At 37.8% G+C, this 19,565-nt stretch overlaps 1 protein-coding gene across 1 annotated transcript in view; it reads right to left on the reverse strand.

Annotated features, from left to right (window-relative positions):
* The window catches only part of CUBN (cubilin), a 264,469-nt gene that overhangs the window by 229,533 nt on the left and 15,371 nt on the right, over positions 1-19,565 (reverse strand). The window contains exons 9-17 of the mRNA XM_082649450.1: positions 18,661-18,792; positions 17,392-17,487; positions 15,059-15,177; positions 14,438-14,624; positions 13,199-13,311; positions 10,428-10,662; positions 6,229-6,410; positions 4,217-4,379; positions 2,974-3,161 (exon numbers count right to left, since the gene is read on the reverse strand). Coding sequence (XP_082505576.1) covers positions 2,974-3,161; positions 4,217-4,379; positions 6,229-6,410; positions 10,428-10,662; positions 13,199-13,311; positions 14,438-14,624; positions 15,059-15,177; positions 17,392-17,487; positions 18,661-18,792 — 1,415 coding nt within the window. The remainder of the gene's footprint in view (positions 1-2,973; positions 3,162-4,216; positions 4,380-6,228; positions 6,411-10,427; positions 10,663-13,198; positions 13,312-14,437; positions 14,625-15,058; positions 15,178-17,391; positions 17,488-18,660; positions 18,793-19,565) is intronic.

Raw genomic sequence — 19,565 nt, forward strand, 5'->3', positions numbered from 1 at the left:
AGGAAATAAGGAAATACCTGGAGACAAATGAAAACAGAAACACAATGATCCAAAATGTAGGACACAAAGCAAAAGCAGTTCTAAGAGAGTAGTTAATAGCGATTCAAGCTTACCTCAGGAAATAAGAAAAATTTCAAATAAACAATCTAACTTTACACCTAAGGGAACTAGAAAAAGAAGAACAAACAAATCCCAAAGTTAGTAGAAGGAAGAAATAAGTCATAAAGATCAGGACGTAAATAAATGAAATTAAGACTAAAAAGAATAGATCTCCTGGGGCTTCCCCGGTGGTGCAGTGGTTGAGAGTCCGCCTGCCAATGCAGGGGACATGGGTTCATGCCCCGGTCCGGGAAGATCCTACATGCCATGGAGCGGCTAGGCCCATGAGCCATGGCCACTGAGCCTGCACGTCCGGAGCCTGTGCTCCACAACGGGAGAGGCCACAACAGTGAGAGGCCCACGTACCACAAAAAAAAAAAAAAAAAAAAGATCTCCTGAAGACAATATTAGCAAACCAAATTCAACAATACATTAAAAGGATCATACACCATGATCAATTGGGATTTATCCCAGGGTTGCAATGATGGTCCAATATTTGCAAAGTAATTGATGTGATATACCACATTAACAAATTTAAGAATAAAAACTATATGATCATCTCTATAGATGCAGAAAAGGTTTTAACAAAATTCAACACCCATTTATGATAAAACTTTCAACAAAGTGGCTATAGAGGGAATATTCCTCAACATAATAAAAGTTATATATGACAAACCTACAGTCAACATCATACTCAACAGTGAAAAGCTGAGGTCACTTCCTCTAAGATCAGAAGTGAGACAAGGATGCTCACTCTCTCCACTTTTATGCCACCTAATATTGGAAGTCCTAGCCACAGCAATCAGATAAGAAAAAGAAATAAAAGGAATCCAAATTGGAAAGGAAGCAGTAAAACTGCTACTGTTTGCAGATGACATGATACTACATATAGAAAATACTAAAGACACCACCAAAAAACTCTAGAACTAATAACTGAATTCAGTAAAATTGCAGGATACAAATTAATATACAGAAATCAGTTGCATTTCTATACACTAACAATGAACTATCAGAAAGAGAAATTAAGGAAACAATCCCATTTACAATTGCATCAAGAAGAATAAAATACCTAGGAATAAATCTAAGTAAAGAAGTAAAAGACATACTCTGAAAACTATAAGATATTGATGAAAGAAACTGAAGATGACAAAAACAAATGGAAAGATATCTGTGCTCATGAATTGGAAGAATTAGTATTGTTAAGATGACCATACTACCCAAGACAATCTACAGATTCAATACAATCCCTATCAAAATACCAATGGCATTTTTTTACAGAATTAGAACAAATAATTCTAAAATTTGTATGGAAATACAAAAGACTATGAATAGCCAAAATAATCTTGAAAGAACAAAACTAGGTGTATCACACTCCATGGATTCAAATTATACTACAAAGCTATAGCAATCAAAACAGTATGGTACTGGCACAAAAACAGACAAGGGAGTCCAGAAATAAAGCCATACTTATATTGGCCAACTAATCTATGACAAAGGAGGCAAGACAATGGAGAAAAGACAGTGTCTTCAATAAGTGGTGCTGGAAAAACTGGCCAGCTACATGTAAAACAATGAAATTAGAACATTCCCTAACACCATACACAAAAATAGACTCAAAATCCTGGTGCATAGTAAGTACTCTCTAAGTGTGAGCTATTTTTATTATTCTCAAAGTAGAAAAACAGATGTTGGAAATTTAGTTTTTATTTATATAAAAATATCTAAAATTGCTTCATAATGAAAAACTTTAATGTACCTTATGAGGGACTTTAGAAAACATAAACTGAATGAATATACACATTTACTTTATCATCTGAGTTTAAAACTTCTGGATTAAAAAAATATATTATTGTGGTACCATGGTCAATGCACTGCTCCATTATTGAGCTAGGTTCAGACCTTATGCTAAAATTCTATGCTTCCTCTCTCTACATGTGAAAGAGGGAAGAGGGTAAGAGGTTACATGGGTTTTTCCTGGAAAAATGAACTGGTCTAACTTAACATGAGCAAACAAAATTGTCAATGCCTCCCTGAGTTCATACAAAATAATTGCACCCAACAAAAAGTATTTTGTTTCTCTTGCTCAACACTTTAATTTGTGGCTTGACCAATAGTTAAACAAATGAAATACCAGGGGAGGCAGATAAAAACTGCCTTTTTGTCTCAGATATTCTTCTTATTACAACCATTACACACATTTAAATTAAAGTTTTCTGCGGGAGAGCAAGCAGAACTGATGAAGGGAAAAAATCCCTAAACTCTAAAACAAGGGTTATTCAATGCTTTAACTGAACTCCCTGCCACTGACTAGCTAGCTCACCCCGGGCAAATCCTTTTACTTCTCTGGGGTGAGTTCCCTCACATATATAACTGTCCTGGACAATCTCTGAAATCTGTATCCTATTAGTAAATGCTATTAGTCTTACTCATTTGTATTCACCTTAGTTATTAGGGCCTATTATTGGGACTCAGTTTAATAGCTTGTAATTTAGCATTATTATGAGCTTCTAGCCTCAGCTTTCATTTTTGTCCTCTGTTATTCTATTACCAATCTCCTGTTTCACCATCTGTAGATCTATTTTTGGCAAATTCTTTCATATTCTCTAGGACAGGTGTTCTCAGACTCTAGCCTGCATCAGAATCAGCGGGGTGGGAGGAGGAGGGGACCTGTTAAAACACAGATTGCTGAGCCTGTGCCCTAGAGGTTCTGATGCGGTAGGTCTGGGAGAGGACCCAGAACTACACTACCCGCATCCAGGTCATCCAGGAGATCTGGATGCTGCAGACCCAGCAATCATGTGAAGACCTCTGCTCTACAGAATATGAAAAATGTTGATAAACATCATCTGAGGGCCACTAAGTAGCAAAAGTTACCTCAATGTAACTCTGAGAACAGCCACTCTGGCCTTCCAGCTCCACGTGGGTGAAGTTGACTTGGACTTGCTCTCCCAGCGGCTGCCTTATGGTATAGATGCACTGTCTGTTGTGTGTGAAAGGTCCGGACAGGTCAGCAGAGAGGAGACCCTCTGGGTCTGTGTAGTTCCCTCCACACTGCAGATCCACTGAAGAGAACACAGAAGCGAAGGGAAAGGTCACGTGGATGGCCGTTCCTCCAGCTCCCAGGCATGAGATACAATTTTTAAAAACTATACACACACACCCCATCACACACCCACTCTATTCACCCTCTACGGGCTTATGCCTTTCGTGACAAGAGTTTTCAGCTTGACACGTATTTGTGGGACGTCCACGTAGTGCCTAAGGAAACAGCTGTAGAAATGTGTGATCTAACTACCAATCTGACATCCTTTTCGACAAATTGCTTTTTAAATGCATTTATGCTCTCCTTCATTCCAAAGAGATCTGAGGCAGTTTATAAAATACATGTAACAGAATAAAATATATGACTAGAAAAATGAATCAGATTAAAGGAATAATGAATACAGAATAGCAAGACGCAGTCAGGGGAAATTTGCTATGCAGAGAGAACAGGTGTGACTACACAAATTACAGAAGGTCGGCTGCAGATTCACCCTGAAGCCGAAATAAATGGAGAAAGAAGACTAGTGAAAAGATGTTATTGTTATTTTTCCTGATATTGAGACTTAAAAAGTGTTTTTCCTGTGAATTCTCATCAGGGCACAATGATGTATGTTGAGAACAAAATCCGCTACAGCCCTAAAATAAAAGTCACAGAGCATTTCATTGTTTTTTGTTCGTTTGTTGGCTTATTTTAAGGTGTCAGTGCAAGTTAAAGGCATGATAGCTATAAAATCTGACACATCTCAAGATAGATTGCGTTTCTCTCCTATCTCTCCCAACAAAACACGGAATAACCCCTAGGGAACTGATGTCTGAATTATTTAATTTTAGGGACCTGACACATATCTACCATAATGTGGACCCCAGAATTTAGGGACCAAGGGATATTATAGCATTAATAATAGAACTCTGGGAAGAAAAAGAAAAAAATTTGGAACAATGAGAGAAATATTTATAAATACACATTATCAGTGTAAGTCAGTCATCTGCAGCCTCACATTAAAGTACAAGGCAACTGTAAGCATAGCACTGTCCTTCATATTTATATTAAGCTCCCAGTTACCAAGTTACTTACAAGGTGATGTTAAGTAGGTGATATGAAACCCTTGGTCGTTAATCTGGTTGTCGGAATGGAAATGAATCCTGGCAAAGGGACCCGTAGTCTGGAGTGGTGGGACAGACAGAGTGGTGCAGAATTTCCCAAGAACCGGGTCCTGATGCAAAGGACCATCTCGAATCTAAAACAAGAGAAGGGATCATTAAGTTCAAAGTGGTCAGATTTTAACAAACCCAGTCGTTTTGTACAGTAACGTCAGAAAACCCATCTTTACAAGTGACGACTCTGGGAGGCTCTCCTGTCACCTATGCATCTATCACATGCTTGGGGTTCAGAAAACGGTAATCTCCTCCCACCCATCGCTGATGCCTTCCGTTCTCTCTGAATTTTAACTCTGAGGCTGGGTGTACACTTTGAATTTTTCTCAATATTTCCTTTCCTAGGTTTCCCCTGCCCCAGATGTTTGTTTTGGAATGATACATTCCTAATGATCTAGATGAAGAAATGGATATATGCAAAGAAAACAGAAAAGGAATGACAGCAATGTCACTGATGCACAGCTTGGTCTAAATACTCAGGAGGATCAGAAGTGGAAAAGGAAGTAAAGTTAGATTAGATACAAGAAAACAGTTTTATGAACTTAAAAAGCGAAACTTTGATAGTAATTAAGTACTGCAATAATGACGATGTGACCTTAGAAAACCATTTTAATTGTTGGGTTTTAATCTCTTAAATAATTGTTCCAACGACTCTATGATTCTATTGTAACTGCAAATTCTGTACTGCATAGAACACCAAGGTACCAATGAACTAATAATATTTTAATATGGCCAATCTGTCCACTCAAGTTAATGGTTCTATTGGAAGCCAAGTTATAGGGCAGCATGACTTTGTTCCTGTAATTTAACTAGCTCCTTGAAATATTCTTGAGAGATGAGAGGCATTTCAGTATTATTGGAATGATTGGTTCTTTCCATTATACATATCCAGGAATTAATATGTAGGAATGAAAAAAATGCCTCTAATTTTAATTTGATAGAATATATTGAAATTAATTTCAAGAAAATTCACTTTAATGTGAACATTTAAAGGATTATCTTCCTGATATTTTCCAGAGAGGAAGATTTTCCAGTCATTCCCAAAGGTTTCAAATCCATTACACGTGTTAAATTACTAATGACTTTAACTTGTGAAGATTTCTGTTTGACAGCAATACCCTTCCATCCTTTATGACTAATTCCATAGCACTCCATTCTCCTCTAATAGACTTGGGAGCGCATATTGTCTTTTATCACTACTGCAAGGGGTAGTGAGATTTATGATGATAAACAAGACAGGAACAACATACGAACTCCATCTTCTCAATGATATTTTCAGTCTGCAAATGGAGAGCAGCATCTTTGATAGACCTACATGCTTATGGCATTTGAATATAACAGCCTTTTTTCCTCTTCCACATTTTAATCTTTTACTAATGATAAACTGGGGGGGCAGAGGGTGACTCCTCTCTTTCCAGTGACGATTATCAATACATCCCGCAAGCCACACCCTTTGGCAATCCATTTCAACACAATTGCTATTAAGTTGTCTTTCTTCATGGAACACTAGAGGCAACTTGTGAAACACCCTGTCAGTTTACAACAGACAACTGAAGATCTGAGTCTGCTTTGGAGAAGACAGCCATTCCTGGGTGTTGATTTCGTAAATTCTGCTGTTCCCATGGTAGGAGACTGGGCTTCCAGGAAATGACAGGGGAAGGCAGGGCAGTCTGCTTCCCAGATTTAAATGGAACCCACAAGAAGCAACAAGCTGGAACAGTTAAGAATAGGGAGTTAGCGGATATCCCCGGCAGTCCAGCGGTTAGAGCTCCGCGCTTTCACTGCTGAGGGAATAGGGAGTTGGCATCCTGCCTCTTGAAGAATACATCTAACTACTGCTAATAAACTGTGGTCATCCAAGGGCAGCACCAATCATAGTTCCTGGAGTTCTAATCACATCATGATAAGTTTTATCTAAATACAATTGTTTACCTCCAGATAATCTTTGCTGCAATCATCGCGGTGCTCCAGGCTCAAGGTCCCAAAGGTAAATGTTATCAGGAGACCAGGACTAGTTATCACTTTCCAGACACAATCTCTTCCTGGGGGATACTTCCCAGGATATCCCGGAGACTTAATAGAACCATAAGTTCCAGTCAGTATACCTCCACACTCTGAAATAAGAGGAAAAAATAACTTTACATGGGCATACAAGTTATAATTCACATAGAATTATCACAGCCTTTACTGTAAGAAGAAAAGCTGTGTTTAAATAACTGTGTGCAGTTTTGGACACACACATAAGTTAAGCAAGACTTTCTACTTTCCAGTTTGATAAAGTTATAAATCCAGGAGTACCGACTGATAAATAAATGAATCACCCATGCGTGGGTCTCTGTGCTTATTAGCCATCTCATGGTGACATGGCTCAACAGGCAGTGTTGAACTGTCTGAAAGATGAATAATGGATGACAGATTTATTTTTTCGCTTTGAAGGAGATTAATTTCTGTACATTAACTCTTTTTTTTTATATTGAAGTATAGCTGATTTACAATGTTGTGTTAGTTTCAGGTAGACAGCAAAGTGATTCAGAATATATGAATATATATTCTCTTTCAGATTCCTTTCCATTGTAAGTTATTACAAGATACTGCGTATAGTTCCCTGTGCTCTACAGTAAATCCTTGTTTATCGGTTTTATGTTCAGTGGTGTGTACCTGTTAAACCGAAACTCCTAATTTATCCCTCCCCTACCCCGTTGTACATTAACTCTTAAGAAGTTCTGGAACTTCTATCAGCCACTATGCCTTTCAACAAACCAGATAATTTTATACATTAGAAGAGTTAAGTGTGACGTAATGTTCATTTGAGAAGGTTTCTTAACACTGTGATATAGTTATACCGTTCATTTTATAAATGAAGAAATTCAAATGTCTATGGGTGGTTGAGCCACTTTCCCAGGAATGGGGTGAGGGGAGGATAGGGCCAGGCTTTCTGACACCCACTGCACCACCACCCGCCAGCCCCCTGAAGTTGCATATCATCTGGGGCGGCTACTGTATGCTACTGTAAAATAGGAAAACAGAAATCTAGATATAAGAGACTGCAGTAAATATACATTAGAAAAAAAATAAAACGAAGTGACATTTTAGATGTGCAGGTTATGATATTTACATAGCTATGCAGGTTATTTAAAACAAGTTTTGCTACCAAGGCGAAAAGTAAAACATTTAGCTACATGAGTCTCACTATTCCTAATGAGAAAACATCTCAGCTGCTCAGAGGAAGAAAAGGGTTTTAAAACTTAGTACTTAAAAAAATTATCATATGGGTCAAAAAATTAAAATACCATAAGCAAAGTAAAGTGTTAACGGCAAACTGGGAAAAATGTAGTATATAATACAAAGAGTTAGTATCTCTAAAATACGAAGAGCTTCTAAAAAGAAGAGATATAAACAAAGAGTTCACTGCAAAGTGAAAAGTACCTCCTGATGTAATTATTTTTGCAAAAACAAAACAAAACAAAACTGAATATGATCAAACTCTCTCTGTGTGCATTTCTCAAATTGCAGTGCAGGGCAGCGGGGCCCAAACAAGAGTAGCAATACTCTTGTATATCAGCTGGGTGAAAGAAACAGAACTCAGAATTTGGGGCTACTAAAGTGGCTGGGATTTTGGAGCAGGGTATTATAGAGAAATCAGCTGCATGAAAATAGCACCAAAAAAAATTTACACAAGTGTCCTTGGGTCCTTAGCTGAATGCTAAGCTGTGCACACACAGGGGAAGACTGCAGACTAACAGAAACTAGGAGACAAAGCCAAAACCTTTGTGTGTAATTTGAGTCCCAGGAGAGGAGGGAGGAAGAAATGACAGAAGCAGAGAAGAAAACCACATGATCATCTCAAGAGACTTAGAAAAAGTATTTAATGTTTCAATATCCATTCATAATAAAAATTCTCGGCAAGCTAGGAATAAAAGGTGTGATGGTTTAAAAATGTTCATAAGTTCTTTGGCACTTTTCCCATTGAGAGATGGGATCTACGTCTCTTCCTCTTGAATCTGGGTTGGCTTGTGACTGCTTCAACAAATTTTTTTCTTTTTGTTTTTTGGCCGCACTGCACAGCTTGCGGGATCTTAGGTCCCCGACCAGGAATTGAAACAACGCCCCCAGCAGTGAAAGCGTGGACTCTTAGCCACTGGACCGCCAGGTAATTCCCGTGACTGCTTCAACCAATTAAAAATATGGCAGAAAAAACACAATATGACCGCTAAGGATAGGTCAATAAAAGCTATGCAGCCCCTGCCTGGTTCTGTTGTAATGCTTGCTCTGAGAAGCCAATTGCCGTGAAAGAAGTTGCACTACTCTAAGGCCACCATAGGAAAGGGGCTCCACGTAGGCACTCAAGTCAGCAGCCTGGCTGACTTCTCACCCAGAGGCCAGCCTCAGCTGTTAGCCCTATGAGTGAGTCATCTTGGGTTTCCAGCCTCACTGAGCCTTTAGATGACTACAGTCCCAGCCAATATCTCATTGTAACTGCTTAAGAGATCAAGTGATAATTGTCGTGCTGGGACCCTTCCAAATTCCTGGTCCACAAAATCAGAAACATAAGAAAATGATGAATGCTCTACAACACTAAATTTGTGGGTAATTTGTTATCCAGCAATAATAATTCAGAGTGAACTTCCTTAATGTCATAAAAGTTCTTTACAAAAACTTCCGGCTAAAACATTACATTTAAAGGTGAAATATTGAACATTTCCCCATGAGGTTGGGAACAAGACAATGATACCCACTCCATCACTTTTATTCAGCATTATATGAGATGTCCTAGCCAAGAAGATAAATTAGTCAAGGAAGAGGAATAACAGTTAACAAAGATTGGCAAGGAAGTTGGAAAACAGATGACATATGCGCAGGTAACATCACTGTGTATGTAGAGAATTCTAAAAGACTCTACCAAAGAAAATGATTAGAATTGATGAATGAATTTAGCAATGCAGCTGGATTCAAAACAAAATATTTTAAAATATTTATACATAGAATACTTCTATATATTAACAAAAAATGAAAAATAAAATTTTAGAAAAATAATATCACTGAACATAGCATAAAACATCAAATAGCTAGAGAAAATATTAATAAAAGCAGCGGAATGCTTAAGCACTGAGATCTATAAACCATTGCTAAATTAGAAGAGAACTAAGTAAATACAGACAGTCTATGTTTATGGATTGTCAGGGTCAACATTTGTAAGAGGTCATTTCTTCCCAAACTGATTATAGATTCAATACAATGCCAACAAAATCCCTGTAGATTGTTGGGGGAATTTAACAGGTTGATTCTAAAATTTATATGGAAATGTAAAGGATCTAGCTTATTTTAAAAGAACAAAGTTAGAGGTTTTACACTACCAGATTTCAAGCGTCGGTACGAAGCCAATGTGGCACAGGATAGATAAATAAGCCAACAGAAAAGATGAGAAATTCCAGAAATAGATCCACGGATTTACTGATGGGCGAACCGGAGGTTCAGTGTGTGGTTCTATTTTTTTATATGCTTAAAAAATTCATAGTAAAAAAGTTTAAAAAAGAGTACCCAAACCCAAATAACAACAGAAGGAACAAATCACCATGTGACATTAAGATAAAAAATACTAAGTGAAGGAGGAGACAATGTCCCCAACGCCCCACAGTATGTACTAGCAGGGGCTATAAAGATGCTGTTCAGTAGTTTCACAGGGGATGCTTAAAGATGCATATTTTTTAAACTCTTTCAATTCATCTGAATTGTATTATCTCTGAACACAAAATGAAAGTCCAGTTCAGTTTAGATTTACTTGATTTTAAAATAATTATAAAAATCATATATCATTAGATCTCAAAACAGCTAACGTGGGCTTCCCTGGTGGCGCAGTGCTTGAGAGTCCGCCTGCCGATGCAGGGGACGTGGGTTCGTGCCCCATCCGGGAAGATCCCACGTGCCGCGGAGCGGCTGGGCCCGTGAGCCATGGCTGCTGAGCCTGCGCCTCCGGAGCCTGTGCTCCGCAACGGGAGAGGCCACAACAGTGAGAGGCCCGCGTACCGGAAAAAAAACAAACAAACAGTTAACGTATCCAAAAATCTAATACTGATCAAGAAAATTTAATAACCTCAAGAATTTGCTTTATTTCTCTCCATGTTTACACTTACCTGGTGGCTGTGTTTCCCATCTTACTGTAAAGCCTCTCTCATTTCTTAAATGTTCAGAATAGAAATGAAAATAGAGGGCGTTGTCACTACTGAGGAGTTCGTGATGGGGGATGGAGCCACAGAACCTTCCAAGCTGAAATGCCGCAGAGGAATCCCCATCATGAATCTGAAGAAACTCGTGTGGACAATTGTTCACTGATTCTAATCGGAAAAGAGTGAAAGTGATCCGCAGCACCTAAAAATATAAAGGTCGCAAGAGACTATTTTTCATTTCTATGTTAGTTCTAAGGTGTTTCTCCTACTAGTTGGAAGCATTTATATAGAGTCCCTTTCAAGAGATGGATCTATAATTTCCTAAGTATTCACAAATACATATGACAATTCTATATATTAAAATGACTTGTGTTAAAAATTGCTTAGACCTAACTTGAGCTAATGTCAAAAATATTAATATTAATGAAATAGATTTTTAACAGCTTTATTGAGGTATAACTGATATAGAAAGAACTGCACATATTTAATGTGTACAGTTTGAGAAGTCTAGACATATGTAAACACCTGTGACACCATCACCACAGTCAATGTGATAGACATAACCAACACCTTCCAGTTTCCTTCTCTCTCTCTCTCTCTCTCTCTCTCTCTCTCTCTCTCTCTCTCTCGGTGGTAAGAACACAACATGAGATCTATCCTCTTAAATCTTGAAGTGCACAATGCCGTATTGTTATCTCGAGGCACTATGTTGTACAGCAGATCTCTAAAACTTATTCACTTACTGTAACTGAAACTTCATACCTGTTGAGTTGTTATTCAATGGGTTAATGAAATAGATTTCAGTAAACTGTCAACTTCATTAAACAAAGGCACTCCAAATGTCTAGCTAACAGTGCTTTCCAAATCAGTAAAATATAACATTTAAACATCTACCTTGAATTAAATTTAACTGACTAATAACCTGTAGCGTGTAGCATACCCACAGTTCATCAGTGACCCCCAGAGATGCTGATTCCTCAGGGGTCTCTGAACTTCTCAACTGATGCCCAGCCTGGATGGACGACCTCGGGTGTAGACAGTAAACACGGTGTAGGCAAGTGTAAAGTGTGCTAGTCTTTGGCGGTTGGATGTCATTGAGAGATGAGTAATACCAACAGCAGACATCATGGGAAAGGTACCATGAAAAGTTTTGAGTATGCAAGTAGGTGAGAATAAACATACAAATGTATCTTCAAGTTAAAATATTAGAATGTGCAGACTTAAATATAGTAATATAATTAATGAACCATAAAAGATTTTGTGCTGACAACCTCATTTAAAACAGCCAAACTACCAAAAGGAGACTGTTGGATCTAATTTATGATCTAAAACCACAACAGCATTCAGCTCATGGAAAAGGGTATCAGGATATTTTTGAAATTCTGTGCTAGGGTATTTTTAAGATTTGTTACTCAACATTACATCATTTTTGTCCTTGAAGCAATTTCAATGAAAATCAAATAAATGTTTATGAATTGAACTACCCTTATTTCAATATTATGTAAACTGTATTATGTAAACTTTGATGGGGATAAGAAGATATAAAAATCACAATAATCAAGAAAAACAGCATGAAGTGTTTTACAGATTCACAATAAATGCATTAAAATTTTTTCACAAAGTGATTTTTTCTTGAAAGAAAGATGTTTTCAATGTCAGGAAACAGAATTCATGAAAACTAAATGGAAGGAAGGAAATTCACATAACATACCCACTGGGAGACTGATTTTGGAGTTTATTCTATTGTGGGGTCACCAGGCCCCAAAGAATCCTTGCTCCTCAAGGGAAAAAATATTTCTGACCTTGTACAATGACCTCTGTAACATTAGCTTGCTGGGAAAAATTAATAGGATTTCAAGGGAAAGCCTTAGCTATTCAGACATACAACTTTATTTTAACGAGTCCACGTGTTGGTTGAGAAATAAGTATTTGGAAAAGTCTGAGTAATTAATATTGGAGATAAAAGCACTAAAATCCTTGGGCTCGGATCTTAATCTGAAGAGTGTTTGCACGGCAGTTCCACCACTGGAGTCGAATGGCCTGGGTTCAAGTCCCTGCAGGCCACTTACAGACTGCGCGCCCCTGGACAGATTTCTCAGCTGCTCAAGGGTAAAATGAGGATAAGAATTCTTATCTTTCAGGGTTATGAGAGTTACACTGCGATGATTAAGTGTATGTGAAGCAATTAGCATAGCACATCGGCACAAGCAACGCCACAGAGAAAACCTGGATAAGGAAACCACCTTAATAATAATCAACATAACACTGAGTGATTGTTACCATCTCGGTAGCAACATGACTGTACAAATTACTGGCTTGCTGTCGGCCAACCCATGTAGCATCCGTAGTGGACAAAGCATGGACTTTGAAAGACAAACTTGGCTTTGAAATCCAACTAGTCCAATTACCAGCTAAGGAATGTTTTTAAAAAATTACTTATCTTCTCATAGTTTCCATTATTTCATCTATAAAATGAGGATACTAGTACTTTAATTCAAAGAATTAGTATAAAGTTTTGAGAAAGGTTTACAAAATACTCAGCCCAATGCCTGATACTTAGAAAGTCCTCAATATAAGGTATGCTGATAGTTGTAGATAATTAGTATATATATAGTACAGATAATTCAACTATCATATAGTTGAATTATCATTATGTGTATTTTATGTAATATATACACATACTACATGTTCATACATATGAATGAAGTGTACATTTGGATGGGAGATACCGTATTTACCTTTCCCTCTTCGGTTCGGATAACCCAGAAGCAGTTCACGTCATGGACATAACCAACATTAGGGCTCATGTAGCTGAAGCTTCCATTCATCCCTGAGAGGAACCCTCCACAAACTGCAAAGGAAAAGAAGATGAACTGTGCTTTTCAGACGCTCTGGAAAGGCTCGCCCTGCTGCCGAAGCTTTCAGAGAACTCTGAGTAATTCTCGTTGGAGACAAAAGCCCTGCCATTCTTTCTTCTCCCCCGTCTCCCTTCAACATCCACCCAAATCCCACCTCGTGTTCAAAGCCCAGCTGATGTCTCCTCCTCTCCGCCTGAATTTCCCTGCCTCTTGGGGTTTTCTCCGGCACCCATTCCCTCTGTCTCTGTGACACCTGACACACTTTAATTCTTATCTTTAGCTCCCGTCTCTCCTCGGCCGTTGTGTATCGTCTTGTCTCCTCAACTGGAAGGTAAGCTGATAATAGGTGCAGACTGTTTTATTTTCTGCTTGCTTATTTCTCCACAGGCTCTACTAGAGTTGTAAACACACAGCAGTCTCAATAAATGTCCCGATTCAGAATCAGGAGGAATGAGGGAGGGGTGGAGGTTTTATGGAGGAGGCTGAATAAGAAGTACTCCTGAGGGACAGATACATTTGGATGGGAAGCAAAGAAGAATCTGGAGAGGTTTGGGGAGAGAAATTTCCCAGATAAAGGAATACAGCCGAAATGCGGTGGCATATGGAATCAAGAGAGAAGGAAATCTGTCTGGCTCGAAAGGTGTATTTTTAGGGAACCAGTGAAAAATAAGGTTAGATGGATAGGGTGAGGCCTGGTTATAGAGGATGATTGAAAAACAGTCCCAAACTTTATTTAACAGACAAGAGGGAGCCACTGTGTATTTGAGAGCAGGAGCGTGACGTGATTACGTGTAATATTCCCGGGAAATGAAACGTCTGCTATAGAGAAAACTCTCTCTTAGAGAACTACAATACCTTTAGCATATTTTGTTTTCAAAGTGGACATAATGAAAGTGGCAAATATGGATTTAATTTTTCCTTTGATGAAAAGGTTTTTATGGCTTAAATTGAAATATATATTTACCTTGTGAATTTCATACCATTTCTGCAAGGGAAGACTTAGTTCTAAGCCTTTGAGCAACAGAACAAGAAAGCAGGTTCAAAATCTGCAGCAGGACACACTCAAGGATGATACTTCTAACCTGTGAGCATCTGTCGTACAAGAAATGCTGAGCGTACCTTGCTGGGGAATCTGACAGAGAGATCCAGTCCAGAAACGTGTGCATTCACAACTGAAAGCATTAACGCCATCAACACAGGTTCCCCCATTCAGACAGGGGTTGCTCAGACATTCATTGATGTTTTCTGTGCAGTTGATACCTGCCCAACCCGATTCACAATTACAAAGATAACCAGAGACTGTTTCCTAAGGGCAGAAGAAACATAATGTCATAGAACAAAGGGATAGACAGTAAACTTAAACCAAGCCAAATGATAAAGAACAGCAGTGCTGTGTATTCTGTGTAGAAGGTGTCGAACCATAAGCATCTTCCAGTAGCCTAACTTGTACTGATTCATTTAAACGGTAATTGCAAAGTATAAGAAATCAGATGTATTTGGGTCAAACTGCAGGCTTTGTTTTACCACTTTGTAAATCACTGAGAGAAAAAATGAACTCATTGGTTTTTCCTGGGAACTAAAGTTATTACCTACCTTTTACCTGAAAGTTATTGACAGTTCTTTATCTTAAGTTTGAATCATTACCTTAAAATCTATGAATCATAGAAAACATATTTCTCAGAAGTGAAACTAAAATTACTCTCCAGTACGCAGTCTCCCCAGGAAGAGCAAAGGACTCACTTGGCACTGTCCATTTAAACAGGGGTGACTCAGGCAAATGTTACTGAGCTGCACACATCCATTTGGCCCATAACCGCTTCCAGTATATCCCGGCAGACAGGTGCAGACAGGTAAGGAACCTGTTTAGAAATACAAATGGACGCGTAAATACAGGTCCCCTCCATTCTGACCCAGTAACAAAGCTCAGGCTCTGTCCTCTAAACAAGGAGTCGTCCAAGTCTACACGTCCCCAGGGGCAGACAAGGCGAGGTGTGAAGAGAAAATACGAGAATCTTTTTTTTTCTAGTTTTTATCTTAAGAATAAGAAAGACATGACACATTTTCAATATTTATTTGCAGGTTGACACTGGTGCTGTCAGCCTGTATGTCATGGTCCTGAGTTGTGTACCAATGGGAGGCATGCCAAGGAAAAGGGGAGTTTCTTATCATGGAGGGCTTGACAGCAGGAAAGAGCATTCCTCTGAGGACAGTGTCTGTTGCAAGCACTGTACACATACTGACTAACTTGATCCTCTCAAGAACCCTATAAATAGGTACTGTTATAATTTCCATTTACAGATGAAGACAAAGCACAGAGAGATCAAGTGCCTTTCATCAGGGACACACAGCTAGAACATGGTGGAGCCACGGGAAAAGTAAAATCCAGTCTTCTAGAATTCACGCTCCTAACCACTTCAGTGGGCTGTTAGTCATTTAATAAACACTTAAAGAGTTATACACATATATACATGCATATATACACACATATATTCTTGCATATATGTGATATGACAAGTTAGCAAAAGTAAAAGTGGTATTTTGAAATAACGAGAGATATGATACGTTATTCAATAAATGGAGTTGGGGTCACCTATTTGGACAAAAATATCAAATTAGACCTCTATTTGACACTATAGATAAAAACAAATCTTAAAAAGATCAAAGATTTTAATATTAAAAATAAATGAGAGTACATGTACTTGACTATTTTTAAAGAGTTTGGTAGGGAAGACCAAATTCTCCCCAAATTTAAAGATAAAAACAAATCTTAAAAAGATCAAAGATTTTAATATTAAAAATAAATGAGAGTACATGTACTTGACTATTTTTAAAGAGTTTGGTAGGGAAGACCAAATTCTCCCCAAATTTAAAGATAAAAACAAATCTTAAAAAGATCAAAGATTTTAATATTAAAAATAAATGAGAGTACATGTACTTGACTATTTTTGAAGAGTTTGGTAAGGAAGACCAAATTCTCCCCAAATTTAAAGATAAAAACAAATCTTAAAAAGATCAAAGATTTTAATATTAAAAATAAATGAGAGTACATGTACTTGACTATTTTTAAAGAGTTTGGTAGGGAAGACCAAATTCTCCCCAAATTCTTGGGGTCTTTAGGGAAGACCCCAAAAGAAAACATTTACCTTTTTGACTAAATAAAAATTTTAAACTTCTAAATAGAAAATACAACCAAAAAATTAAAATAAAAACAACATCCAGGAAAAGTACATGTAAAACATAAGATAATGAGATAATATCCTCATAGTACCTAATGAAATGTTACAAATCAATAAGAAAGCAGATGAACAAAGGACATGAAAGAAAAGTTTTAAAGGGCCAGTAAATATCTAAAAAGTATTCATTATGAATTATTAGTAATCAGAAAGTTTTTTGATTTAATCAAAATTAAAATAATGAGAAGGCAATTTTTGCCTATAAAATTGACCAAAACGAAAACTAGCAATAGTACCCCTTATTGTCAAGGGTGGGGTAAATGTATATTTTCACACACTGTTAAATGAGCATATAAACTGATACATTTTCTGGGAGAAAATTTAGTAATATGTATGTATTTTTTAAATTGTAGGAGGTGAAGCTTCTTTTATGCAGCACAGCAGACCCCGTTGGTTTTCACCCTAGATCCATTTGCCCCTCCTTAGTAGTGAACTCCTTATTTTAACTGGGGGCATGGGCACCTGAAATAAAGATTACATTTCCCAGCTTCCCTTGCAGCCAGGCTCAGTGGAGCCAAAGGCCCAGAAAGGGGAGTCCTTAAAGAGAGTGGACAGGTCCTCCTTCCTCCTTTTCTCCTTCCTGCTGGAATACAGTCATGCATCTATCAGCTGGCTTAATTATCTTGGGAAATAATTGCAAAAATTAGAGCAGATAATAAAAGAGCATAGCCTATTGCATTTTTTAAAATCCAAATGTATAGTTTTAGAACATGGATTAATTTTTGGTTTGAAGACCAAAGTAAGAATTTTGAAAATAGAGGATTTTGATTTTAAAATGTTGATTTGCTTTAGAAGGTCATATTAAAATACCCCAAACCAGAGGGAGAGACGAGTCATTACCCAGAACCAAGGAGCACGACGCGAGTGGGTGGCAGCCTCCGTTATTGACCGAGCAGAGGTCTATGAGGGCGCAGACTCTTCCATCGCCCTGGTACCCTGATCACAGCAAGAGCAGGGGCATGAAAAGCAACGTCAGGAATATGCAAGAAGAATCCCAATCTGAGAATCAAGTATCACAGGAACCAGACCAACCACAGATCTTCTACCATCAAAACAGAAAATGTAAATGTAATATGTCATAAATAAAATTCCATAGTTAAGAAAATGGACAGGGACTTCCCTGGTGGCGCAATGGATAAGACTCCACACTACCAATACAAGGGGCCTGGGTTCAATCCTTGGTCAGGGAACTAGATGCCACATACATGTCGCAACTAAGAGTTTGCATGCCATGACTAAGGAGCTGGCGAGCCGCAACTAAGGAGCCCACCTGCCACAACTAAGGAGCCCACATGCCGCAACTAAGGAGGCCTGAAGCCACAACTAAGGAGCCCACGAGCCACAACTAAGACCCAGTGCAACCAAATAAATAAATAAAAGAATAAATATTAAAAAAATAAAATGGACAACAAGAATTAGGAAACTGATTTCAGAAACAACATTCAGGGTTGTTTCTAATGACACAAATAAAACTAAGAAGACAAATGAAACTACTGGGAGACTTAGAAAGTGCTGACACTAAGGAAGTTGACATTTTTTAATTACAGTGACTTTGAAGATCTTGGAGCTGAATTATTCTAAAAGTCCAAAGTACTGTTATTTCATGTTAATAAAACATACAGGTTTCAGTTTACCCCTTAGAACTCCCTGAACTTCTTGGATAGTAACTCAGTTTAGATTAGAGAATAGGAGTCATGACTTCTTTCCGGAAGAGAAGGGAAGCTCACATGTATGGTATGCCTACTATTATGTCTGTTATTAAGTAAACTTTATATGGAAAACATCTCATGAGTTCATTATATTAATAAATTATTTGTGGTAACAATAGTCTGTGATCCATAGAGAAAATCTGTCAAGTTCTGCATTATCTCAAGAGGCTATTTCACAGTTTGTAAAGGCTTATTGTTTTCCACTGATATTCAAAATATGTTTTCTTTCTTTCTTATAACATAGCTGAACTAATGTGCCCTGGATCCATAAGTTAAGTAAAACTTTTTGCCCTATTCAGTTTGTCTCCTTAGACGTAAGTCATATTTACAACGGAACACAAGAGCCTGTTTTCAAATGCATGTTTTGCCTGTAAGGGTATCAGGAAATTTGGTGTAGCACCTGGTGGACAGGGACGACAGTGGTAAGAGCCAGGTGTGTTTATACACGCAACAGGTGGAGCCACAGAACAACCGCCATTGCTTATCTCACATTCATTGATATCTTCACAAATGTATCCATTTCCTTGCCAGCCTAGAAAAACAGGTTTGAAAAGTTAGCTCTTCAATAGTTAAAAACACATGAAAACCTGCTTAACTGTGTAAGGAACCACTGATTAAAATGAGATATACTCTACCTATCAGATTGGCAAAACTTGTTTTAAATACTTACGATCAAATTCCGGCAAAGAGGTGGGCACATGGGGTAGTCTTATATGCTGTTAGTCAGAAGTTAAATTAATAAAACCTATCGGGAAAGAGATCTAGGAGTATTCATTTAAAATTTTAAAATACATACCTTTTGACTAACAATTCCACTTCTTAAAACTTATTCTGCAATGATAAAACTATCAGTACATAAAGATGTAGGTAAGCTGGTATCTACTGCAGCATTGTTTAATGGGAAAAAAAACTCTCAATGGTCTATAGGAGCATAGCTGAAAATATTATGACTCATCTATACCACTGGATGCTAAAAGCTATTTTAATAACATGTGCACACACATTGAAAGAATTTTCCCTTATGTATTTTAATTGAAAATACCAAATTTTAGAAATATATGCAGAGCTGTGATCCCAGTTTGGGGAAAGAATTGTTTTTAAACCTGCATATAGGTCTGTGTGTTTGTATGAGTGAAGGAAAAGGCAGAAGAGGAGAGAACCAGTTGCTAAGAGTGGTCTCATCAGGAGAAGGGGCTTGAAGAAGGAAGGGATTATCATGTTACTTGAGACACAGCTGTTTTATTCAACTGTTGAGTTGTATTACTCAATTGAAATGATTTAAAATTATAAGAATTTTTAAAACAT

The sequence above is a fragment of the Grampus griseus genome, assembly GCF_964374135.1.
Source record: "Grampus griseus genome assembly, chromosome: 2".
Taxonomy (NCBI): domain Eukaryota; kingdom Metazoa; phylum Chordata; class Mammalia; order Artiodactyla; family Delphinidae; genus Grampus; species Grampus griseus.